Source organism: Strix uralensis, chromosome 5, assembly GCF_047716275.1.
Source record: "Strix uralensis isolate ZFMK-TIS-50842 chromosome 5, bStrUra1, whole genome shotgun sequence".
NCBI classification, from domain to species: Eukaryota; Metazoa; Chordata; class Aves; order Strigiformes; family Strigidae; genus Strix; species Strix uralensis.
This window is the reverse complement of record NC_133976.1, coordinates 46,561,798-46,589,490: the sequence shown is the minus strand read 5'-3', so window position 1 is coordinate 46,589,490 and position 27,693 is coordinate 46,561,798. Positions and strand designations below refer to the sequence as shown.

General features: G+C 37.6%; 1 protein-coding gene across 4 annotated transcripts in view; it reads right to left on the bottom strand.

The window, feature by feature from the left end:
* Positions 1-27,693, bottom strand: part of TMTC2 (transmembrane O-mannosyltransferase targeting cadherins 2) — a 277,357-nt gene that overhangs the window by 160,233 nt on the left and 89,431 nt on the right. For 3 of the 4 annotated variants that reach the window (XM_074870689.1, XM_074870690.1, XM_074870691.1), the window contains exon 2: positions 4,693-5,263. The exons of the other annotated variant lie outside the window; for it this stretch is intronic. In XM_074870689.1, the coding sequence (XP_074726790.1) occupies positions 4,693-5,263 (571 nt within the window). The remainder of the gene's footprint in view (positions 1-4,692; positions 5,264-27,693) is intronic. 4 annotated transcript variants of the gene reach the window in all.

Below are 27,693 nucleotides of genomic sequence, written 5' to 3'. Positions count from 1 at the left end.
AGTCTTAAGGGTTACTTTTTGCTGTTTTTCCTTGGTTCCAGTTTGCAACCTAGGAAACAGCTGTGTCAGCTCAGCTGGACAGGGTTTAGCTTAAGGTTTGGTAGATTGAAAGGGGTAGTTCCTTTCTCACATTCTGTTACAAAGCATTCAGTTTCATATTGTTACTGCTTACTTATTTAGTACAGATTTGAGCTAACCACCTCTTAAAATTATTCTCCTTTCTTCCTTGGCTCCATTCTACACTTTTAATCTCCAAAGCACTACAAAAGACCCTAAATTCTTCCGAGACTGCCTTTTTTGATATCTTTTTTTCCCCTTCCTCCTGCAGTTGCCCTCCCCCAGTATTTACATTGGGAAAATACAAAGCACAAATTCCAGTGCAGGTAAATGGACATAATTCTTTCTAATTGCCCAGACATTCTAACAAAGAGTCCTCTGATGAGATGGGGGTTTGTTTAGTGGGAGGTTTTTTGTTTCAGTTTAAACCATACTCCAGTTTTTTAAATGCTCAAGCCAGTTGGATAACACAGGATGACTCATCTGTAGATGGCTACTTCAGTCTCAAGCAATTTGCAATGCAGGAATGTCTTTTCAAGAAAGAAAAAGTGTAAGCAACAACATTAAAGAAAAAAACTAAAATCTCTAATCCAAAAGTTGATTTTGTTTGCTTAAGGAGATTTTACAGTTTGTTCTAGGAAGAAAGAATTTATCAGTTCTTACTAGGGATACATTTTATTTAACGCCTAAGCAGCAGCAAGAAAAAGGCAACACCCAAATGATCCCAAAGAGATGCGGAGTTAAAAACTTTCTTCATTTTTGAGCCTGTGCTGTAATTCTGCACAATGGAGAAATTAATCTGTTAGCTACATACTTTTGGTTTTTGATTATTTTATAAAAATACTTAAAAAAAAAATCCAACCCAACCCACTTGTCTTTATCATTGTATGTATAAACACACAAAACCAAACTAAAACCAAAGCTTTTAGTAAGGAAACTTTGCTCTGTTCTTAATAATGATTTCAGAAAAGCCAGGCTATCACTTCAAAATGCCAATGTTACAGCGTAATCATCTTGAAATTATTTGAAAATCAATCTAAAAAGTAATTTCAAATCAAGAGGACAACATCTATTTCCCTTCAGGGTCAGTACTTGTCAAACGTTGGTCAGACGTGTTAGAATCAAAATCCAAATTTATCAACTCCAAGTGCATTGGTCATTCTCAAATTATCCATTGATACCAATCAATAGTATCCTCTGAAAACAATTTCCAGTCTCTGGATGGAGCAGGCTAGAGAGTCTCACTAACTTGAACATTCTTGATACAGAGAAATGATTACTTGTTTTAAGACTTATTTACTTATTTACTTATAGAAAACTGCTTAGCAACTTATTTCCTTACTTATAGCAAGTTATAGTATTACTTATAGTATTTTTTAATATTGCTAAGAATCCTGCTTGCCCAGACTGTTCTGTGGAATTTTACCAAGGACTACTGTGTCCATCAAAACAAAGCAGTTTACTGTGAAAATCTACCAAGAACTGCAGTGTTCAGCAAAATATCATGTGTTTGTCCTTGAGGAACAGGTGTGCTCTAACTAGCTGGGCCTCGGTAATGAGTAAGGATAGCCATATATGGATTGTAGAAGTTTCATTGGTTCCCTTAAATAAGATAGGGTGAGTAAACCGGCTGAAAAACATTTTGTTGTTCAAGAAATTGGCCAAGAGAATCTGTGCATGCTCGGGGGAAAAAACAAGGTGAGAAAGACCACTAGTCTCCCTCCCAAAGACCCCCGAAGACGACCACCAGGAGGCAATGCGCAGGTGCAAAGATAACATAAACTGCTGACACCAGCCTTTCGAACTAACCCAGCCTTACTCATGCATATGTATGTTTGTGTTATCTAATCCAATGAATATGTATATCCACACTCTATAAGTTTTTGGTAAAATGTGCTGTTAGTGTGCAAGCTTTGTGGAGAAATCCCCTTGCACCCCGGCCGGAGTAAACATACCTGCTTTACAACTCTCTCTGAGTTGTAGACTGTTTCCACGAATCATTCTCTAAACAGTATTTTATGTGAAAGGGTAAAATTCAAAGACCAAAGCAAATATAAACACAGTGAGAAAGTACTTCAGAAAATACCGACTGAAAAAAGGCAATACACTAGAATAATTATTTTCAGTAACTTTTTGAGGGAAATCATAGTATTTTTATTGCCCTAAAATATTCTTATTATACAGTATGAAGCTTTCCAGAAGACTGAAGCATTTGCTCTGATTTGCTTTTAAGGTACTAACTTTGTTCCTCTTTAAGACGATTGTCTATCTATATTTATTTTTACTTTACAGTGATCATCCTTACGAAAGGCTTGTATTTCACTCATTTTCTTCCCATGGAGTGTTTGGGAACAGCAAATTGTGATGCTAAAGGTAGAGGCCATGCAAAGTTGGAGGACAAACGAGTATACAGACAAGTACTCAGAAAGAAACACTTTCCGTAACAGGCAAGGTCAATAAAGATATTCCTGGCATCCCAAGCCCTGCAGGATGAGATGTTCTGACAAAAATTTATGTAATTTGTGAATTATTTTTGTAAAATTTAAGTAAAAAAGAAGCCTTACTGAAGATATTTTATAACTGAAACTCTCAGCTGAGCTTCTCATCACTGTAAATGAACAGAGGCTTCCCTAGTAGCGAGGTAAAACTTGGTCAGCAGCGCTCAGCCTGAACAGATGCACAAGGAAAAGGTAGCCTAGTAATTCAGTGAATCAGGAAACACATTTCTGGCAGATTAAGCTAAATATTCATATTTTTGTTCACTGTGGTCTCTCCCCATAAAATTCCCTCCAGCTAAAATCCAATCTCCATAAAGGCTTGCAATCTACAAAGCACAGAATTATTATTTCTATCATCACAGATGGAAAAAAATTGAGGCATTGACACTAGTTTGCTGTCCAAGACAAGTCTGATGCTGGGTATAAAAAACCACACAAGCCACGTGTCCAAATGTAAAGCCCCACACCTAGGATGAGAGGCCTTGTGTTCAAAGAGTTAGTATGTGGAAGCTTGGATTTGACTTGTGTCACTTAGGTCTCTTCCAGACCAATAATACCATGGCCCTGAAGTGGAAAAGGGGGAAAAAGGGAAGAAAGTTTTTCTCCGTGAAAAGTTCATCAGAAACATCTGCAAAGGTTTTGGTTTTGAGAAATGAGTGTTCTGTATTAACTTCCTAGCTGCTCCATAACTGTATCTTGGCCATTGCAAGCTGCAATGAGAAGAGGCTGTGAGGAACACTAGTTCAGATTTGGTGTGAAGTCACACACAAGATGTTCAGAATTTTGTACGTGTCGTATGAATGTTTCTACCACTGTTTAATTCTGTAGGATAGGCTAACACTGGTGTTATGAACCAAATTCCCTGAAGCACTTTACAAAACCTCATCCTGTATCTTTCAGAATCAAGCTTGCTGTTACAGATGCAATTTAAAAAAAAAGAAAAAAAAACACACACCGCTCCCTTTACTGTTTGTTTCCACTTAGCCTTAGGTACACAATGTAACATACAGTATTTGGCTACTGATATTCAACAGAGGTCTTACATACTCCAATATACGTAAGTGAACAAAAAAAAAATTAATCTTTCCTTTCCAGTTTTGTCAGAAAATAACATAACTAAGTCAACGTGTCACAACAATTTGAGAAGCACCAGACACTACTTGTTTTTTTCACTCTACTATTTTCCTTGTATACTACAGATATATATTCTATACAAGCAGAAATCATCACTTCTTTATCAAAATCTACAATTTCTTTTCAATTCATTTGAGTAAGAAATCAAAATTTTAAAATCAGGGTTTGAGAAAGATTGCAAAGCCGTATATTGCTTTATTGCTTTTCTTGGTTATATCTCATTGGAAAATGTGGTAATAGATCCCTGTGAAACATTTTCATTCTGTTAAGTCAGTATTGTTCTGAAAGACAGACATTTCACTGAAAATGAAATTACATATATTCAGCTTACTTATTTGTACAGCAACTGATGTAAAAGTCCTGACTTCGGCTGGGATTTCTGGGTACCACTAAAATACATGTGGTTTTGGGAGAGGGAAGTTAGGGGGTTTTGGTGGGCTTGTTTGTTTGCTTATTTCACTTGTTTGCTCTTGGGCAGGAAGTCAAAAAATGAGAAATATTAAGGCAATAATACATTTGAGTCATAGCTCCTAGTAGGGTGAGAAAAAATACACGCCAAAGGCATGCACCCAGGTCCTACACATCTCTATTGAACTAGAACAATAAGAGCCCTATCTTTGCCTCAGGGAGTCTGTAGATGACATAAACTGCAGCACTTGCAGGCCCTACCAAACTAAGCTGAGTTTGCAAGATACAAGAGGATAAGAGCATGAATGAATTCTTTGCAAAAGGCAGTCAGATATCCAGTGCTCGATGAGCACAGAATAAGGAGGGAGCTGCTGGAAGCGAGGAAAGTAATTGAAAAAAATATATCCCCAGCGTGAAGCAATAGCAATGGATAACAACACATTGTTTAAACAAAATGTGCTTTCAGCATTAGACATCTGTGCTTATTTTGGGAGTTGACTAAACTACTAAGAATTACTGTGTACTTGAAAACTCATTTAGCACCTGTTTAACAGTGCTTGGTGCCTTACAAATAGCTTACAGTAAGGCAACTCACCTTGTATAAAGCAGGAATGATCTGATGCATCTTCAGTCGATGAAATACAAAGACATCGTACACTGCTGAAATGGCCAGAACAGTCACTCCTTGTTCCTTCCACAGCATGCTGCATCCCGCGCACAGCCCCGCGCCCAAGATCCAGCCCCATGTACTCGGTGAGGAACCTCTGGTAGAGCAGTGCTTCACGTAACACATCAGGGAAAGAAGAAAGAAGAGGCAGGCTCCAATGTCTGCCCTCCCTACGATCCCTGCTACGGCTTCCGTGTGGATTGGATGAGATGCAAACAGCAGGCCTGCTATCAACGTCCAGTACCCATCCCCAAACAAGATCCTGGAGAAGTTTGTGAAAAGGCCTGTGACTGCAGCATGTAACAGGATGTTTACAAGGTGATAGCCCCATGGGTCCATCCCTCCAACAGCATGGTTAATGCGAAAGGAGAGTGTGCAGAGAGGTCTGTAGGACTTGTGGCTCCCACTGTGAGTGAGCAGTGTCCCCCAAAAGTCATTGTAGAAGACATGGGTCCACGGCGTCTCAGGCAGAAGGTCCTGGTTTGTCTTGATAGCTCGACTACAAAAGACAAATAAAAACTTCATTTCAACAGAAGGAAAAGGATACAAATGAAAGGCTGTGAAAATGCAATCACACACCACAAGAAAGAATGGCATTGCTTTGGTGCTGCTTTAATTCAAGTTCTGAAATTTTACATGAGGTGTTAGAAAACTACATATATATTGACTTCCTGCTAAAGCAAAATTTCCATATAAATTGGCTTTTAAAACATTAGAAACAGATGTTACACTGCTTCCATTAAATTAAAACACCCTTCAGTGACATTCTTCTGAGTCTAACCCAGGAGTAATCAGTTAAGATTTGATGAGTTATAATTAAAATGTAAAAGAAATATGAAAAACTTACAAACATTATTGTTGAAATAACGCATCCTCCAGTAATTCAGAACTAAAACCCCAACTGGCCTTTTATACTGAAATTTTAATTTAGATGTTGGAATGAATCTCACTGACATGGATAAACAATAAGTACAGAAGTTGGTAGGAGCATGCAAATCTCTGGTGCTGCATGGGCCACTCCTACAACTGTCTTGTATATATTTTGACTGACAACATTTTCTGCTAACACCTTCCTGGAGGCAGACAGCAGAATATTTTGCAGATTAAAATATACCTTCTCTTTAAATTCCCTATATTTACAATTGAGGAAAAACCATTCTTAGGTTGTATTAGCTTATGAATTAAAGTCTCTATCAGCCTGATTGGAAACAAAACAAACATTGCAGCTTTCAGCATTTGTGTTTCCAACCAACCTGGCAAGGACTGGCGCCAGCCATTAGCAGTCTCCACGTCTAATTCAGTACTGTAAAAATCTGTCCCCTATGATGTTTGTACAAATCCAATCATTTGCATTTAAAATTTATGCTGTGGGAGAAGGTGTGAGACCTGCTTAGCGCAAAAAGATGACGAGAATTTAATTAGTTACTTGCCTTAATAACCAAAGTTATATTTAAGCAATTCTTTAAAGATGCACTGTTGCTACTACTGAGCTTAACTCATTTAGCATTTATTTTATCAGGGTAATTAAGAATCCAGCCAGCTCAAGACACTTCTATTAAAAATATTAAACAAGAGAGATGATTTATATCCAATTCTTTACTCATTCCCTCTTTCTGTCTTTCCAATAAATATCTTCCCATAATTAACAATTTTCCAAATCATATGAGGAAGAAAAAAAAGTATGAAACTCAGGCCTATGTTTGAAATGCACTACTCTAATTCATATTCCAAGCCTCTACTCACATTCTCTATTCCCTTGGAACCTGTATCCAAATCCCCCTTTTTTTTTTTGTACGGTATTAGTTTCAGGAATGTTGTCTTGTTCTGTAAAGAAAAATGCTCATATGCTGATATACTATGCCACAGAATCTCCATGCAAATACTCTAAATACCACGCAGCTCAGCATTTCCATTGTCCAGAGAACACTGCTGTAATGCTTTCAGACATGCTTCCTCTCAGTATGTCCTTTTGTCTCTGAGCATATGGAGGTTACAGAGAGGTCAGATTACATCCTTTAAAGATCTGATGATGCTTCCTAGAACGCTAGAAAATTTTCAGTTTGACTTCTGCTTATGCAGTGGATCAGGTTGCTTGTATTTGTTTTCCCAATCCCCTACACATTTTTCTCATTTTAGTCCAGTCACAAAAGAACATCGGAACAAAACAAGATCTTTGTTTTCACATTATTTATCTTGTCCTTCCGTGTAGTCCTTTCCTGAAATCTAATTCCTCTGTTTGTGATTTCAGTTTGTAGTATCACTCTCAGAACCACTATCAGAAAACTAGGAATTCAGCAAGAAGAAAGCAGGTGTTAGGCTAGAAAGAATCCTTTCTCTAAGAAAAACATAATATGTTAGATTACAGACTCCCAAACTCTAAGAATGGCTATCAGATGTCAAAATTTAGAGCTGAAACCTTGAACTGCAAAAAAGTGTTTTTTTCTTGGGGAAATACTAAAAAAATAAGTGGCAGTAATATTGCCAGCACAACTGCCCTCCCCTGAGGCAGACCTTTCTGTTACAAAGAGCCTAGATGGGGCACAGGTCGTTCCCAGGAAATGGTAGCTCTTATTACATCTTTTGCAAATGTGGCCATTTCCAATCCTTGAAGCCATGCAACAACTTAAAAAAAAAAAACACAAATGGAACTGCAGCTATCTGTACACATGTATAAAACAACTCCACGCTACAGTGCTACAATTGTGAAGAGACCAGCACTCTCCCTCTAAGCATTTTCATGCAGCACATACTCATATTGGACTATTCCCCACCAAAAGTAAACTGATTTTCTCTAAATCATGAAGAAACCTATTGTACATTCTGAAGGCATTAATTCAGTCAAATTTTATTCACAGCCTTAGCAACAAATTTGATGCAACTGTTATCCTTTTCTGTTGCCCTCTTCATATTAAAAATAAAAAAAACCCACAACAAAACAAAAACAAAACAAAAAAAATCAAAAGGAAGCCTTGAAGATACAGTATTGATCACCCTGTATTGGGGTACAGATTTCAGCAGGTGATTCTGAAATGCTTCTAGTTTCTCATGTGTGTCAAGGCAACAGATTCTAGTACCTGCCAGTTAGCATGAAAAATACAGAAGCTGCCAGGTTCCAGCTTACTGAGTGGCTCAGTCAGGTTTTAAATACAGTTAGAAGTTCTTTTCATGTGGTTATTTCTTTGCTAAATGTTTGAAAGTAAAAGAAAAAAGAGTCTAGCTAATGCTTTGAGATATTAGAGAAGTCAAATACAAGAGCAAAGCTACATTTCCTACAGCAAAGAAGCAAGTCTCCCATAGGTTGTTTGTTGAACTATTGTGTTTCACATTATAAAATTAAAGAAAAAACACACTTGGCCAACATTAGACTTGACTGCACAGGAGGATGAAGGAATATGAGCATCTGAGATACCTGAGCCAGGCAGCTCTGTGTCATTTTGCCCTCAAAAGTAAAAGTGAACAAGGTCTCAGTAATACTAAGGATAACCGTGGACACCATGACTGCAGGTCAGACAGAACAGTCCGTGGGCTGAGTCCAGCCCACACATAACCAGTCGGGGCTGTGTGCCCATCTGCATCCCCAGCCTGGCTGTCTTAACAGCACTGGCAAGAAAAACATGAAGTGAAATGTTTCTTTGTGAAGGGGAGAGAAATTGAAGCTCTGTATCTATTAAAATAAAAGAATAAATAGTACTAAATTGCCCATGTCAGGGCCCTGAGGGCACTAAGATAAGCCTTGACAGCCATGACCACCCGCCCACGGCCCCAAGACCCCCCCTCAGCCCCTGCCCCAGCGACGCGGCAGCAGGGCCGGCCTCCAGCTCCCCACAGCCCTGCCCTGCCCGGCCATGGGCCCCGCCGAGCTGGGCCTACCCATGGGCCCATGTCCAGGCCTCAGCCCCTTCCCCAGGGAGGTGCCCGGGGCTGGGGCTGCCCTCCAGCTGCCTGACTCCTGGCTGGGGCAAGACCTTGCTTTGCTTTAATTACTAAATTAACAAGCTGTTAACTCTGCTGCAGTATTGATGCTTAGTCGCCAATTTCAACAGCAAGTTTGAAAGCAGACCCTGTTCACGGCCTGGCAGGTAGCACTGATGTGTCCTTTACACAGCCTACCGCGCTGGCAGCCACCCTGGCTCTCCACAGATAGAAAATAATATTAATTGCTGGCTCCGGGAAAGACTCTGGGATAAGGGAAACTACAAAACACCTTATTAGCCTTGTCTTCTCCTTCAGTCACAGTTTACCTTCAGGTTACATCCCGCAGATTACTCCAATCTTGCTAATGGGCATAACAAGAGAAACTCTACAACTGCACTCATCACTCTCAAAACAGAGCAGTAAACTCTGCTCTCACTAAAAGGCAGCAGGTCACCAGGGAAAGTAATTTTTCAAAGCTCCAACATAACTGGCATTTTTACTTTCAAGCAGCCTCAGATAAGGGTTGCAGACTCAGTCAGGGAACTTGCTTTCTTCAATTTTTAATGCCTGCCCATTTCACGCATCCCAGGAGAGCAGGATATCTTATTCAGTGTAGAACAAATGGATGGGTTTGAGAGGAGGGAAAAAAAGGAATCAGAGTCAGCTATCAATTCTTCAGAAAGTCTGAAGAAAAACAGAAGTCATAAAGGCAAAATCATAATTTCAATTCCACTTGAAAGAATCCTTCTGCCTCCTGCCATAAGCACTTGTTTGCCTAGGTCGGTACACACCTCGAGCACACTTCAGTAAGATTTTTTCATCGAACTCAAAAATGCCAGAGATCGCAGTTCACACATGCATATATACGTGCATATACACACAAAAAAATCCCAGATGTTTTTAAAATTAACAGCTATATATGTCCTAAACTTCTGCACTAGTGCTAAACTGATCCAGGTGTTAACACCAGGGTAAAAAAACAGATGCAACATTCTAAAGTGATTTAACATGTTAAGCCTTATGTCCAGCTTCAAATATTGCTAATGGTCCCCATATGCTGAAAATGAACGTCAGCATTTGAAGCAGAGAATGTATTTTAAGGAAAAAGGAGAACTCCCAGATGTGCACACAGGAAGCCATTGACCAGCCCTCTCTCAGAAAGAGATAGGCAGTGATGGACTGGCAGGTCTCTAATTGGAGGTTCTTTGTTGTGCTTCCTCAAGATCATTTTTGAGTATTATTCATTTACTCCTTTTTCATAAATAGCAATGGGGAAGCACCCTAGAGTATTTTTACAGTGGATCTTACCGAGTCATCTTAAGGATGCTTTCAAGATTGTATGTTACTTGTATAGACAGCAAGCCTGAAAACACAGCCAGAGCCTACTTTTTGGAGTGCAAACAGTCTCACATCCCCAAAACATACAGCAGTTGAATCAACCCTCCAAACTACTTACAGGCTATCAGTTAGGCAGGTGCGTGGTCAGAAAGCAGGCAAGTAGAGCTTGTCATACTTTGGACAATTCTCATACTTGCCTGCAGACTACAATATACATGTAGTCTCATGTAGTCTGTATTGATTGGATAAAGAAAAATCAGAAAATACTGTCTAGTACATAGAGATGTCTTAAGTAATAAGCATAAGTACATGAAAACACATTCATTTAAATGTTTAATTATAGACTCAAGGGAACTAGTTGCCATTCTGTTAGGTTTCTGGTGGCAGTTATGTCTTACATGTTCTGTATTAAAGCTCATTCCTTCTGAAAGTTGTGAAAGTGGAATTTATCTACAAATCCCACAGGCAGTAAAGTTGTATCCATGCCCCTTCTCAAAAAATATCTCTATATTGTATATCAACTAGGGACACCTGCAGGAGACCAAATTTTTGCATCCTCTGGGTTTCAAGTTGCAGCTTTCAGTTTCTCTTAAGAACAAATTTTCTTCAGTGAATCTCTAAGGAACAGCTAATAACTCAGCTGTTTTCAGATGGGAAATACTGGGTAACAACTAGCTAGGTGATGTATAGGATCCTGAGCTGCTGGCTAGGCTCTGAGAATAGGGCTATACATACCAAACAGATTGAAGGAAATACCTAGGTTCAAATCATGTTTTAAATTAAAGGAAAACCTAATATCACAAAAGGGAAATAAAGTGCTAGTAAACTAGTGGCTAGTTAATTTCTGCCAATAGTATGGCCCTTTTCTAACTGTATAGAAATACGTGAATGCATCAAACTTAGCGCTCAATCATTGACGACAATATGTATTTTTAATATAATATTCCTATCCTATATAACTTCTGGTGAAAGCTATTAACTGAATACTTAGCACAGGGCCTCAGGATAATATATATACACAAATATTATTTATAGATTTCAGACTATTACTGTCCTATAGCAGTAATTTCATAGCCAACTTCAGTCAGGAACTACAAGTAGCAGGACTGTTAAGTACTGTTTTACGCATAAAGCTTTCTTGAGTGAGACTTTCCTGGATTAGGTAAGCAGAGTGGAAAGACGGATGAGTGAGACAACTGTAACTATACCCTCACATGACTGCAAGCACTGCCAAAAATGAAGACCAAGAAATAAACAAACAAACAAACCACCTTCAGAAAACAAAATTACAGAGAAAGGTTATGGTCTCGTACCACAATATAAAGACAGACTGTGTAAAATTTTTTAAGCCACACAATGTCTTTTAAAGGAATTGATCTTTTAAAATAAGCAACATAAATTTTCAGAATGCAGTGGGGAAAAAAAAAAAAAAAAAAAAAGACATCTAAGCAAGGTAACTTGTTCCTTGTTTATTTCCATGGATGACTACCAGCTGTAGTTTGACTTCATCCACCAGTAGGCTGTGATCCAGCAGCCCATCAGCTGCAGACTTCTAGACTTTACACATTTGCAACTGAAGATGCACTGTGTTATTCGGAAGAAGGAAGCCGTGGCAGTAGTTATGTATAGCACTGAATGCTGTTGGGCACTGCCTTAGCTACACTGAAGTACGCTGCATGTATTGATTTTCTTATTGACTAAAAGCGCTTTGAAAATTTTAAGTAACTAAAAGTTCAAAACATTTTGGTTACAAGAAGGTTGAGATGGCCTGAAAAAATCTTTTCCACCTAGAACATAAATATTTCAAAAGCCAACTATAAAGGCTTCCAACTGTATCTTTCTCCATAGTATAAGCCTTTCATTTCTAAGTGTGTACTCATATGCTGAAAGAATCTGGCCTTAATATTAACCCTACATGCACCTCACACCCTCTCCGTTTAAGCTTTAGCCTGACATAACAAACAGTAAAAGATGGACTATGTGAAATTTGAAACCCTAATTAATACCAGTTGCCTGGCATAGTACGATTTGATTATTCATGCACAGGTAAAAAATGCACACTGGAGGGAAGCGAGAGAAATCATTAATATTTTCTGATGCTGAACAATGGGATACCATCAGTTTCCTCTCAGGAGGGAGCAGATGAAAACAGAGGGAGAAAAAGAGCTCCTGTATTTGTGTCTGCTCCCTGAGTTTTTTCACCACAGCATGTACAGTAGGTCTGTGAAAAAACATTTATTGAAAAAAGAAAACTTAAATTCCTAAACCAGAAAATGCTTTCTGTAATTCTCACAGCTGTTTCATAAACTAGCTTCTCTCCCAACTACACCATACAACACAAAACTGCTAATTCTGTTCCTCTAAGACTTCAAGATACTTGCTATTTACCTGATAACATGTTCTTTCAAATACACATTCAAAGTTATTCTTTAAAATATTCTTCAGTGCCAAACTACTGCCTGGCAATAACTCAAGATTTGTTTATTTATTTTTATATATATATAGAGAGAGTAATACCAGATTCTGAAGCATGGTCAGAATTCATAGTTGGAACCTCTGCTGCCCTTTTCAAATCTATTTTAGATGATAAAAGTGGGCCCAGCAGGCCTTATTAGATTTACTGTTCTGCAGTAGAATATTGCACTATACTATTTCTCTTCCCCACTTTCCTTTGAAAAAATAAAACATAAATAATTTTGCCATTTCACCATACAGCAGCTCACAACAGTACAAGGACAGAAATTTTAAGGCTTGAGAATAACAGTAGAGTAGACACGTTGAGTTTCTTAACCAGATTAATAGTACTGATATTAGGCTACCTTTTTGACAAGCCACCTTCTGAATATACATAAAGCCTTTCCAAGGACACACACATTTTAAACCATTATCTGAAAATGGAGGCACACATACTGTACAGAACAGAGTTTATCAGTCCCATGACTATCCACTTTTCTGTTCTTTTCAGTACATGGCAGACTATACCGAGGAAAAAAAACTCAATAATTTTAATTTTTTAAAAATTACTTTTTTTTTCCATTTGATCTATTTTTTGACACAGGATTTTCTGAAAGTTCAAGGAGATTGTACATAATTGTGCCTAAACCCAAACGTCTTGTGCACTCTAATGTTAAAGACTGAAAGAATTTTAGGCAGCACTCTGACTTTTATTTTTAGTGAAGCACTGAAGAGAATGCCCAGGAACACGTACACATACAAATATAGAAATAATGAGCAGAGGAGAAATTACTGAACCACAACATAACATACAGACACTCTCCTTTTTATATTTTTGGAGGGGGGGAGAATAAAGAAAAGCATCAAGTTATTTTGTGCAAGTTCTTTTCTTCAAGCCTTTTATTTAAGCACCAAAAAAACCCGTCATTAACCAAGGTCAGGTCTAAACTTAAAGTTATACTGGTTTAACTGAAAGGTGTTATTCAAAAATCTATTTAGTGAAAACAATTTGGTATATGCATATCCATAGAGGTCAATTTAACCTTTATACTGGCTTTAGAAATTGAAGAAATGCCCTTATTGGGGGAGAGGAGGAAAAAAGACCCCACAATCCCAGACCCAGCTATCATTGGTCATGTTCACATTTTTCACTGTAAGAATCAAGTGATTCAGAGAGCAGTCAGACCCACCCCAGCCTTTCATTATCCACCGAACTACCAAGCAGAGACCCCACCATGCAACAAACTATCAGCTGTGGAATTTGTGCCCACCCAAAATTCTCCTGTCTCCAAAAGGTCTCCTCTTCTCTCCCTTCAAGCCCCACCATAAGACATATATATGCATAAAACTAATGTTCACACACAGCAATTGTACACCCCTCATCGCTTTTCCTACCCAAAGGATATCATGCTAGCAGATTTGTGGGGTGGTTTCTTTAAAATAATATTGTACAGAATAAGCATTTTCCATTTAGGTTAAGCATATTTTGGTACCTTACAAATATTTATGCTGAGGCCTTAAAACACTCTTGGGTATCTTTTTCTTGTAGCATTGCCCATTTTTAGTATAACTGCTCTCAAAGGTTGCCCAATTATGTACATGAAAGATTACCTACAAATATATTAAACTTAACACACTATAAAAGACACCATTTTTAGACAGTAACTTCCAAATAAAGGGGTAAGTGAAAACACAATACTTAACAATTTTTCTTTCCTGAAATCACTGTGGTCTATGGAACCCAAGAGATGCCACAGGTCTTCAAAATCATTACTATCTTCCTAGTCTAGTTCACCAACTTCTCTGATACGCAGTCACAGGTTACTGTGGTCACAGCACTATTTATAGCCAGATACTAAATAATATTAGGAGGGCAAGGGAATACTCCCTGAGGATTAGAAAAGGCTAATTTATTTTGAATCGGCTCCGAAGTCCAGCTACACAATCATGAACCAAAGCTAGTGTACTGCCATTTCACTGAAATAGTCTGAGGAAACACATAAAACAAAGCTTAACTTGATGGAAAAAGCAGCAAGAAATGTTAACATACACTTAAGATAAAACCCAAGGCTTACATTTCTCTGTGGTGATAGTTTACTCATCAGTGAATCAAACAAAATATTTGGAGTACCTTCTCAGAGGATTCCAAATTAAAAAATAGTGCAGCACTTTTCCTTCTCAGAGTCCTATTAAACAAAATTCCTCCAGAATATATAGAGGGGCTAAAATCTGGCTAGAAAGCATTTGTGATGGAGGGAGTTAGACTTTAGCCTCAGGCCTTGCCATAGACATGTCAGACAAATTCCTGGAAGCATTTTTTTATATATATATATATTTATTAGCAGAAAAAAATGGAACTTGCTACAAACTTCTGTCAAAACCAATTTTTGTGAAAGCTAAATTCTACCCAAAAGTAAAACAACCCAAATAATTAAAAACAATATTTGGTCCCACAAAGATGTGTAACGACTTCTAGTGAATAGAGTAACTGTTCAGCATAGTCCTGGATGAAACAATTACAGTCTTTCCAGCTCTCCAACTTCTTAACAGGAGCACTGGGATGCCCTTCATAAACGTACTTTAATAGAGCAGACTGGCACCCACCCTTTGGAAGGTGTTGATCCTACTGAAAAAGGTTTAAATGAGTTTTACTAATTTGTTTCATCTTTCTACCTCAATAGCTTATCTAGATGCAGGGACCCACTACAGTAAACCAAGTTTTGTGGCATGCCATAGCAGTTGTGAAACAATAGAAATTGAAACCATAGCAGCATTTAAAATAAATTTTATTTTCTCTTAATTCCTTGGTTAAGAGCACCCAGTTAGTAGGCAACCGTTTGGGAGTGACATCGAAAGGACTAATCACAGTTACTTTGTAAAAGAAAATATGGACTTTATAGTTGCCATTATATATAAGTCTGCACCAAGCACACCCTCGAGGATTTTACTGGATGCTGTCAAAGACTGAGCTAAAAAGCCAGGAAATCACAAATTAGTTGAATTATGTTATCAGAACACACAGGATCAAATTCTGATTTCTGCTACATTAGTGTTAATCCACATTAGTATTGGAATAACCTCCAATTTATGTCTCTGAAACCAGTAGGGTTTTATAATCAACTGCAATTGGCATGAGCTTTTATAGCCTTTCAGTAGACTTTTTAGACTTTCAAGCATAAAAACAAAACAACCAGAAACCAGTGCTTTCTATGTTTTAGAGCAGCTCTTTGTTGGGAGGCAGGCAGTAAGTAAAAAGGATCTCAGACAGCAATTTGTGTAAACTGAAGCCATTACCAGAATCACACACCTGATCAACCTTCCTGACGATACCATTACAGCTAAATTAAGTCAAGCTGAACTACAAAAAGCAGCTAGCATTGAACTGAAAGTGACAGGTTTCCAAGTCTATCCAGTTCTATGCTAGCCAACCGCATGCACTTTTCTCCACTAGTGATTTGTGTGACATTTTATTCATTATTTTTTAAGCAGGTTTAACTTTCCTAAGAAGTATGCTTCTAAAAAACTAAGGTCTGAAGATCTACTGGAGGATCAAACCAATCTGTAACTGCTAGGCTTAATGCCCCTACTTCACATTTAAGTCCAACCATCCTCGACTGCAGCACAATGGAGGACTGCATTTTTCCTGGTAGCTGAGAAACCCAAGTGCCAGAAAAGTTACGATATTTCATAACTCTGGCCTTTAGACAATAACAAGTGTAAGTTCTGCCTAAAGAGACCCACAGAGGAAAGCTCATTGAACACAAAGCTTTAAAAAAGTGAACAGTTTACTTCTTCCAGTAGTGTACATCAAACACAGAAATTATTTGTAGGGAAACAATTCCTGTGTAGTATTTTATTAAGACAGAAACTGTAAATTGTCTTTCGAATTTCCAGCATTGCTAAAGGATAGTGATAATTTTGCCTTCTTTATTCAAAGAAGGAAGACTGACTGAGATCACAATACAAAGAAACTTCAAACACGGGGAAACAAAAAAAAATCACGGGTAGATTAAGAGAAACACCTGCAACTCAGTGCAATGAAGGTGATCCAGATGAACCAGAGAACATACTGCCTGGAGAGATCTTTCAGACTTCAAAAAGAGTAAAACATTGGTTACTGTGTTGTTGCATTTGTTGACAAGGCAAGCGTATTATCTTCAAGTAACTCAGCTTCTCACATAAGGATGGAAGAAATACAGAATTTCACCTCGGAGAGAAGAAGCTTCAACTTCACATGCCTGAGCTTGAACCGAGTCTGTTTGCCACTAAGAATCTACATGTGGTTTATATATTTAAGAGTATTGTAATACCCTTCTTTTTTTCCAAAGAGCAAGTCCATTTGAATCTTTACATAAACTATAGCTCATACCTATTACCTATAAAGCTGGGAAAGGTTACTTCTTCAGAGTCCAGGCTCCCTCTTTGCTGTGTCCCATGTCATTACAGGCCACCAAAAGTTTAATGAAGAAAATTATAGTTTGCCAGACCATATAAAACAGCAGGATGTATTTATTTCTGCATAATAAAGCCAATCTACAGTAATGTAAGGAATAAGCAGTTTCTGCTATACAAAACTTACTTCTTTTTCTAGGGCTCTACACTGATCTTGCTACAAAGTAACTGTGAATTCAAGATTTATTTCTCATCATAGGAAATTAGTTGTTTGGAATAATACAGTCCTGTGTATGCATCATAAACTTCTCAGGTTCCTAACGTGTTGTGGTACACAGAAAGAGACTGAGAAATTAATTATGACATATAGCCAATAAATAATACAGCTATCCAACCCACACATCCCATCCACTAAGACAATGTAGCACTGATATGAAGATGTATATGCAGATTTCAGTGTAGACTGCCATGTTCTAATGAAATCTGAAGAAATACTGAGATAGTAAGATATTGCTATCCAACTATTTTAGAAAAAATTACCCAGATGTACGTAATCAGCCATATGTACCTCATTCAAATCAACTTCATTACCCCCTCTAGTTCCTTCTCAATTCTAGGCTTGTAGGATAAAAGTCTGTAGAAATCAGTGTGGAACAAGAGGCAGCTCCTGGCTCATAAGAGGCACTGGGAGCCCACAGGAAACCCAAACACTCATCATCATGTTTTCAAACTTGCTGGGAGTTGGAAGTCCCACCCCTGGAAACTGGACTGAGTCTAACTGGCAACTGCAGCAGTGCTGACTATGAGGATCATTTCATATGATGAAGACATTCAACTTGAATCCCAACTTACAGCGAATGCTTAACTATTCGCTACTGAGAAAAACAAAATAGTATTTCTAGAGACACAAGCTGCTGTTATTTTGATATTACAGGCCAACAAAACAGATGGAAGCCCACTCCTGTGGGCTAATATTCTGCCATTTTACATATAAATGAAGCCAGGTGACTTATTCCAATAGCTATGAAAAAAATAAAATTGGTTTCAATGACCTCAGAGATATATATGCTTATTTGTGGTTGTGGCCCCAGGCAACCCTGAAATCAGCCATTCCATTAAGTCAGAAGCATGGCACGCAGCCAAGCTTCTGTAAGAGTTAAAGGTCTTGCACATACTTTCTTTGTGTGTTTATTTGAATAGAATGGTGACTTTGGTTTTGGGCCACCCATCACTTACAGACCTCCCATAATATTTAATCGAACTTGTTCAGCTGAATCTTAGCATACACCAGTCAGCCTTGAGGTACTAGCTCTTTAAAGAGAGTTTATCTGGAGATATTTTAATGTGTATTTTCCTCTACAGATGAGTCATGCAACATTTTGGGTGCAGTTTAATTACAATAATAAGATAAGGAACCTAAATGCTGTTACAAAGACAAAAGAAATACACACTAAAACACAAACTGTCCAGTATAATAAAATAAGAAATAATGGTGACAATTATCAGAAAACCAAGTACTTCAAGTCACCATACTGTAAAATAATTTTTTTTAAAAAAGAACCTTTCTTTCTCTTTCTTCTCCAGGGTCACAAAAAGAAGGTGTAACAGCTAACTCACAAAATCAGGAATTCAGACTTGAACATTCAAAAATAACTGGCATTTGCCAGTAGTCTTAAGGACACCCTGCTACTAAATAAACAAACAGTTTCTCAGTCTTGGCTCCAGAGCCGCAAAAGTAATAGTGAATTACAATTTCATTCAGAAGCTTCAAAATTTATTTTTTTTTTTTTTAAATTGAGGGAGGTTTCCATAATACAAGAAAACATCAGTGTATCCTATTTCCACCTGTACAGCTGAGCTCTCTCAAGTAAGACAAATTCACAAGGGAAAAAATGCTACGCCTAATGATGAGCAGGAGAAAATACGAGTCAAGCTTCCTAGCATACATCACACAAAAGCTATACTTATTGCTCTGTTTTCTTGCTGCTGGTACTGCTTTTTACCATAAAAGGTCTCTCTCAAAGACAGGAAGTAGTAAATTGATACAGATAAAGAGAACAAATTTTTTATAACTCGCTAATAGTAGTCGTCTTGATCCATCCTGGAATTCATGGCCCCATGTCTATATTTCAGACTGTAAACATCAAACAAAAGTAGCAAGCAAAATGTCCTAGAATAAGGACCAAATTTGGATTTTTTCAGTTTGACCAAGTAGCACAATAAAGGTTGGCAGGTACCAATTCCAGTGGTACCAGTTCCAGCCACGCCAACTACCACTTTGAAGAGTCATAAATTATACAAGTGTGTATATACATGCACCGCAATTTAGGAACTGCTGATTTAGAAAGTTGATTCAGTGTTAACATCTAAAGCTTTACATTTGCCTCCTGCAACAGAAAAGGGTACAAAAGCATGACTGCTCACTAAATGCCAAGGAAGGAATTCAGTGTACCTCTCAGCAATAATAAATTAATAAAACAGAATTATTATTTATTGGTAGAATTTTTTTTTTTTTTTAAAGTGTTCGTCCCTTTACGGCCTCAGAGAGGGGAAAGCATTGCCAAGAACAGCAGAAACTCTGAGTTCTACCACTCCACCTTTCCTGGCACCCAAAAGGTTGCTAAAAGATAATGGTTGCTCTAAACTGAATTTCACACAGCTCTTATCACTAAATGGACTAACTCAGAAAGGAAAGTTGTTCATTAAACACAGGGTAAAGGCAATGCATCCAACCTGTGATGTGAAAGACTGTCTGAATTAATCCTGAAAAGTAAAAGTGGATAGAAATATAAAAAAATGTTTAGGTTGCATTTAAAAATAAATGTTTTAATGGCCAGCTCAGCTTAACTGTTTTAAAAAAATCCAAAACCAAACCTGCAGTAGGGTGTCCACTACATAAGGTGGAGGTGGTAGGTACTGCAGCTTGTAGCATACCTACCAGTTCATCGTGTTCTCTTCTTGAAACTAGCACAAAAACTAGTTTGAAGATACCTCACTCTGGTACAACACCCCACTGTGCTGGCGACACAAGGCTTCCTTCTCACCAGGCATGTTTTGTCTTTGTGGAATTAATTTAAAGCCAGGAACAACAATCCACCCTTCCTCTTGGTATTTATTACATGGCTTCTTACTGTCTGAAGGATGCTGATGTCTTAGATAGATTTTTGTAATTTTTCAGAACTTATTTTAGATGCTGTGTAATTACTTTTAAACTAAAGTGATGTTTTTCAAGCTCAACTGATTAAAGCTTGTTTAATGGATCTTGAAGAAAATATATTATTCACCTTAATGAGAATTTATGCAAATCACTGCCACGAGCTTCTTCAGAAAACCTTTTCAATTAATTATAACTAGGCTTTTTAGTTTTAGGCTTCTGGTTTTTTTCTACTAGTTAATTATAAGCATAGATTTTTTTTTTTTCCAATTGTGGGAGATGAACTTCATGGGTGTGATGTACAAACTCCTATACAAATGGATGTGTAAGTGCAGAGCCCTTTTCATCCCTGCCATTCAGATCAGGTCTAAGTATATACTCCCAGATATCTGTGATTGGAAAGAAGACAAAGCAAGTTGGTCATTGGCACTGATATACACAAAAATTACACCTTGGTTTTAGGAGAGTGATTTTATAGGAAAAAATAGAGTATTCAAATACTGGCACACCCCCCCGGCACTTCTGAAACTCTCACAAATACAGAAAGATCTCTCTCTAAATATAATATTGTATGAGTATTTTTTTGTACACATATCGTGGGCATTTCAGTGGCTTGCCTACTTAGCATTAACATAAAAAACCCACCTTGCTTAAGTGGATGAACTGTTCTTTGAATATAGCCAGAAATATTCCAGTAGAGAAGCTGCAACTCAGGAAGAACAATGCACTTAGCAATAATAACATTTGAACTATGTTTACAGGTATGGATTTACAGTGAAGAAGATGGTGCAAAGCTCTACACTGCAGAGATAAAGAAGTCAGAAGTTACTATGATTAATTGGATCATATATTAAGAAGGTCCTCATATAAAAGTATTGTACTGCAACTAATTTCCTAAAGCCAGGTACTTTAAGCTCTTCTGAATAAACAGCTACCTAGCATCACTTTGATACTCATTTTATGAACTGAGACCAGGGAGGGAAAGCGGGAGAAGATTTTTCTTACAATCTTTCTAATGGAGAGTCTTAATTTTGGAGAACAGCACAAGTGCAATTAATCTTGAATGTTTCTATCGGCTGGACCAGGGCAGAACCCAGCCACTGCTTAGTTCCTACGTCCTTCCTTGAACTATGAAATCCCATCCCTGATCCCAGAACTAATCCTGAATCACTCAAACTTCATCCATTCCCTTCATCAAACACATGATTAATTTGGGAGCAGAAGGAAAGACAAGATGGGAAGGGACTCTGAGGTTGTTACCTAGAATTACAATTCAGGAAAGCAAGTTTCTCTGTCTGCTCCTATTTCTCTTAAAGAGCTGCTGGATTCCAGTCCTAGAACACCTGTGTTATGACAGTAGCTCTCTTTAAAAACAGTCTAACATACCTTTCATTCTTGCCCTTCTGTTAGGATTTCCCATGCAGAAGCCCAATAGGGACAGAAATTAGGTAGAAATGAATGACCGCCTCAAGCAATCCATGTTCTACAAACTTACAGATACCCACTGATGACAACTCCCTTTATGACCCTTTTTCAGATCCTCAGGCATGGCCTGTTTTCTGCTACAAAATGGAAATTCTAATCCACACTGATCGCTGCAGTCATAGCTCCTATTCATAAAACAGAGGAATTCATAATTGGACATAGATATATCCCCTTATCTGTCACAGTTGTTTAATTACGTGTCATTTAACCAGAAATGAAAGAGCACTTCCTCTTGTGAAAGCAAGTGTGAAAATGACTATTTGGTTCTAGGTTTATACTCTTCTAATCCAGATCTAGTGTGCTCACAGAAAAGAAAAAAAAAAAAAAAAAAAAAAAAGATACCACTCTCTAACTGCTAGCTCCACAAAATCAACCTGGGATCTTCAAATCAAGCTGTTGCCCTTTGAAGCTTATATTGCTATGACTTAGGAGCAAAAGTTTGGTGGGCTAATTCCAACTGCAGTGACGTTTTATATAATGCAGTGCTAAACATTACAGATCTCAACAAGACGTGCACAGGAGTATATCTACTGTGCCCAAAAGAGTAACATTTAAAATTAATGTACAGGGCAACCGTCTTGAAACAAACATAAAAACAACAGTTAGGCTTTGGAGCATCAAGCAGATTCATTAGAAATTAAAAGGCAAAGCAGAATATTAAATAGCCACATAAACAAGGTGAAACCCTGCTATGCTTTTAATGTGCAGGCAGAATTTGGCAGCTGGAACTTCGTTAGCAGTTCTCTAGGTGATGTATGAACCAGTTCAGCCTCCCGTGACTGTACCTGTTCTGCAGGGCTAGCAGTAGCAAAACTGACATAACAGCTAGAATCATAACGACAGAGAACACCACTTTTCAACACCCTCAATAAAGTGACATGGTTTATTTTTTAAGCAACCACTTAGCCCTTTTGGAAGCATGGTTATGGTCAGGTGACAAGAATCATCTTTTGAACTTCAGTATTCACTTCAAAATATGATGCAAACTCACATCTCCTTGTTTTGCCATTAACACTGTCTAATCTGTCAACTTCTTTCTAACAGTAAAAGACATCTTGTCTTACAGAAAAATAACTTAAATGCATCTGTTGGGGTTTGTTGTTTTTTGTTGTTTGTTTGTTTGTTTTTTTAATCCAAACAACTAAAATAATCACCAATATCCTAGTTCTGATTTCTAGGGAAAGGTACAATAAGTTAACAGCCACTAGAAACTAGTGTTCAGGAGAAAAAGTCCAACTGATTAGGTTTCTGAGAGATCTTTAGTTGATGGGATAAAGTGGTAAGAATAAATAAAAATTCAGTCATTTCAAGACAAATATTCCTGTAAATAATTTATTTTATATGCATGATGCTTTATTGGATGATTTTCTTTTTTTAAGAGTCATCTAGCCAAAGATCTAAAGGAAGATAATTACAGCAGCAGCAGGAATCTAACGTAACATTTTTCTATTATAAGTGATGCTTTCATGCACAACAACATTCAATACTTTCATGGCACAAACTGGCTTTCAGCACTGTAATTTTGAGAATTACAGTTTCAGAGCCTCAAGTATTTTGCTGCTATAAGATTTTAGATTTGTTCTGCTCTAAGTAGCCAAAACTTTTAACATTTCTCCAGTTGTACATCAGATTAAAAGACATTTCTCCCTTCTCCAGCTTTTTTTTCCTCTCGTGGCTTCTGTGTTCTCCCATTTCCATCTAAGAATGCAGAATTACTAAACCATATAGGGAAAAAAAAAATCACCCAGTAATAAATACAATTACTTCCCCCTGCTAAAGAAATAAGATTTCAGTACAAATCCATTAAATGGCCCAAATATGACAGTCCTTGTCAGAAACATCAACTCCAGCCAATGTGTTTTAGATTTTTTTTTTTTTCAAATTATGTACTTTTAAAAGAAAGTTTCCACCTCCCTTTTTCAGCTTTGATTACCCCACTGAGTGAAATGAGCTGGTCTAAAAGAAAAGCCACATGCATGCAGCCACAGACACACATATTTCTTTCCCTGAGCACAATTTCCCATTTTAGCTGTTCTGCATAAGCCCTTAGCTTCTGATGGCACTTATGAAGCTAAGGCTTGTTTTTAAAATGGGCAAAATTAAGTGGGGGAAGATGCCTTTATGCCATTTTCCTCCCTTGCAAAACCATTCAGAAATAACTATGTATAAACTTCCTTTTAGTCAACAAAATGATGCTACACTTCATAGCTTTCCTGTGCACCTTCAGAAACAGAGGAGGAAGTGGCTGCAAGAGTCACAGATGAGCTCGGAAGGAAAAGAAATTGTGTGTCAGAAAACCTTTCCCTGATAAATTACACAGTGACTTCCTCAGCCCAAGAGGTCAGAAATAAATCTAAACAAAACTGCCTTTGATATTCATTGCTATTATCACCTTGCTCTGCAGAGAGTTACCAAGTATGGTAACTTGTTTAATATTTATAGGAAAAAGACTTCATTTTAGAAGGAGTACAGTTTAAGAAGAGTAAGGGCTTGACTAATTGAAACTAAATGTGGACAGTTTTTCTTTTCCACTACTAAAAGAGGCAGTTTTCTCCCCATATTTACCTTAAAAGAAAAAAAGCAAAGACATTTTAGTATAACTAAAAGGAATAGCAATTTTTAAAGTTCTCATAATTTTTTTTACTCTACTTTGTGCTAGTGGTGGGTTTATGGACAACTGTGGGTGGGGTAAGGGTTGGTTGGGTTTTAACAGATGCTGTAGTCCAGAAACTTAACAATTTACAGGAAAACAATGTTTTCTCCTTGTTGATAGGTGGAGTGATACAGGTGCTGCCCTCTCTCTCTCACCAAGTGTTGATTTGCAATGCAGCATTGGCTTTTAGGAACTTAACCACTCTATTAAGCAGGTGATTGAGATTTCAAATAATTTGCCTTTTTGAATGATGTCAGCTTTTAACAGTCTAGATAAGAACTTCTTCATGCCAAGTTCTGAAATCTTGTTCCTAAATGCAGATCAGAAAACATTTAAATCTGACTGTGAGCTGTTGTGAATATGCACCCCTCTATTTTTCTCCAATTACATCAACAGGTCTATCAAGTACATTGTTGTTTTATGTTTGTGGGTTTTTTAACATACATATGAACTTCACACTTTCCAGTGTCCCTCTCTAGGCACCACAAACCCACAAATCTATTTGTGAAAAAATCAGTCAGCATAATTTGGGGGGGGGGGGGGGGGGGGGGGGGAAGCAAAGAAACATGGAATTGTTTCTTTCATCCTACTGTCCCATTATGCCCCGAAGGGCCAGGAGCCTTAAGAGCAAGCACAGTCATCTACTGTTCTGCATGAACAAAAGTTAGAGCCAGCACATTAGGTTAAATTAAACTGGTTTTTAATTTAGAATGCCCTTGTTCAGTCATTTTGCTGTACCCTTGTGGGGACATTCTCAGTAATGCTGATGGGTATTTAGTCACCAAATTTCTCACCTATATTACTGCACGGGGGTGTTTTGAAAATTAATTAGTGTTAGTACAGCACTTCAAAAGTATAAAATACTACACAAATACTAGTGGCATTCAGTTAATCTTAGTAAGAGTAGTTTAGCTAAATCCCTATTCACCAAACTGAATGGAAGCATTTTGTATTCTTAAAGTTTGCAGACTATCTGTAAAAAGCTTGACAAACACTTAATAGGCACTGAAGAGAACACTAAAAAACACAGACAGCCTCAACTTGTTGTTTCTGTAATCGGTTTTGAATGAAGTCAGCTCAAAGCAAGCATCTCACAGAAACAGGAAGCCCACGTGAAGTCACAGTTCCCAAATGAAAGGGCAAGGAGTCCGAGTGCCTTTTCTGCTGCCATGACCCAAAAACCCATAGAGGACACTGAGATTGCTTTAACTACTGCAAACTTTGAATCATGGTGTAAAGGTCAACAATTATTAGCTGAGTAACAAAGAAAAAAAGCTAGCATGTTCATTATCTGAAAAATTCACTGCACTAGAAAAGCAGGTCATGTAACAACTCCACCCTACCTCATTTTCTGTACAACATGATGGTGTGTTATTCTCACACTGCACTGTAAAAATTTCTAGGTTCTGAAGTGTGAAAGGCTACCTGGAATAAGCACATGTGGTGTTGCACTACCCTGCTATACGCAACCTACATAACCATTACCAATGTGAAAAATAGATTCTGTTATCCATAATAAATCAAGAACAGAATTAAGTTTATCAACCTTGCATTAAACAGTACAGTTTGAGAAGAACATAATTTCTGAACAGCATTGACATTTCTTCAACAGAAAAATGGTTGTGGCCAAGAGGACCAACACTGGGTGTTAAACATACTGTCCTGTCATCTGGCCCTCCTCCACCTGGCCATGCTTCCAACAGAAACAGATTAAAAACCAACACTCCGATCTGCACTATTTACATAAGGTTTTTTTAACCCTCTAGCAGGATAGTTTATTCCATTCCAATATTAAATACTCTCCATTAAAATTTACATGGTCTACTAAAACCAGGTGAACTTACTTAAGAATAGATATCTGAATGTAACTATTTTGCTGGAGCCACAAGGGGAAGATTCATACTAATACGTGTGTAACCAAAAAGCCCTGAAAATATTTCTTTTGTTCTATATATGTATACAGAAGTTTGAAGTAATACTGATCTTTGTCATCATATTTCCTGCAGAGAGATCAGTAAATGTACTACTGGTAGTCTGCACTGAAACATACCTAAATTTAAACCTCTCACAGCTGTGTATTAATGAGCTTCATTGAACAAGCTGGTCTGAAGCTATACTAAACAGTTCACATTTTCAAATCTGCATTCAAAAGAAAAATCATACCTAGTATATGCATTCATAAGATCAGTAGGCAATCATCACAATTCGCTTTGCTACCACTTCCAGACTACACAAATAGACCCTTTTACACTGCAGAAGTTGATACATTTCAGAGTTCAAATGTCTCGTACTACTACTACAGCAATGTCAAAGTTTGATGCAACATCCACAAGAAAAGGGTTCCTGGCATTCACATTTCACTTAAATCTCTAGTTCCAGATGCTTGGCTTCAACAGTAACGTTCAAAGAGTCATGACTTCATTTCAGAACATCATTTCTGTTCTTAAGACTTTAGTAGCAACCTTCACCACTAGTGAGTTTTATATTCATAAGAAGCAATAGCAGTCAGTCAGATGTTGGTTTAGGGGCCCATACCTAAAAAGACATCTGAACACAAACTGGAGTCTTGCCATCACAAGTCAGGCAAGCCATGCACACTGCTATCTGTTCCCAATAGCAACGTTATTTATGCACCTGATTTCTGCAGCCCAACTAAGTCCTCTACTTCTGATGGGTCCCATCTTATTGGCACCTCTAAGTCTCCAGGGTCTTCTCACATTTCTGTCCAAATTATAGCCTGTCAAAAGGAACACTATTAACTATAGCCAGGATAGAGGGCCAAAAATGGCAAATAACAGAACTTAATAAAGCCAGATTCATTTTCAGAGTAAAATTTCCCTTAAAAAAGGACAAAGTAGATTGCTCATCTAAGCAATCTGAAAATACAGTGATTGCCATATTCCAATGGCAATTGGACTACTCCTAGAATACTACAGCTAGAATACTCCCCACAATACTACATTACTCGAATGCTTTCCACTGTAATTTCACATGCATACAATTAAACATACTTGAAAAATTGAAGATATTTGAACCCAGAAAGCTAGCTGTTCAACGATAAGGCTTTTCTTTTATGTCATTAAGCTAAAAATAAGTTCACTTTACAATGTAATTTTAAAAAAAAAAAAATCATATTTTAAGATCTCTACAGAATCTCTGCATTTTAATACAAATATTTTAGTTTATTTCAAGTTGATTGAGTAATGCTACTATTCTGACAGCAGCAATAGTTCAGTGCACCTGCCCCAGGCTTTTTACAAGGCCTGCCCCAAAGAGACAAGTCAAAAAACTTCAGATTCTTATTGAAGGAGTTCATCTATCCTCAGTCAATGCTTACTTCACCCTCAGTCTCCCTTTAAAAGTATCAACAGGCATGGAATAAAGCAGTAAGCAACTAGAGTGGAATAAATAAAACTCCTGTGAATTACAGACAGAAAGAACAATATGGGCAATACTTTACCACACAACAGTCCACTATTCCTTCCCTCCTCTAAGTTTTCAGACTTTCAGTACTCTTGAAAGCAAGAATCCCAGGACC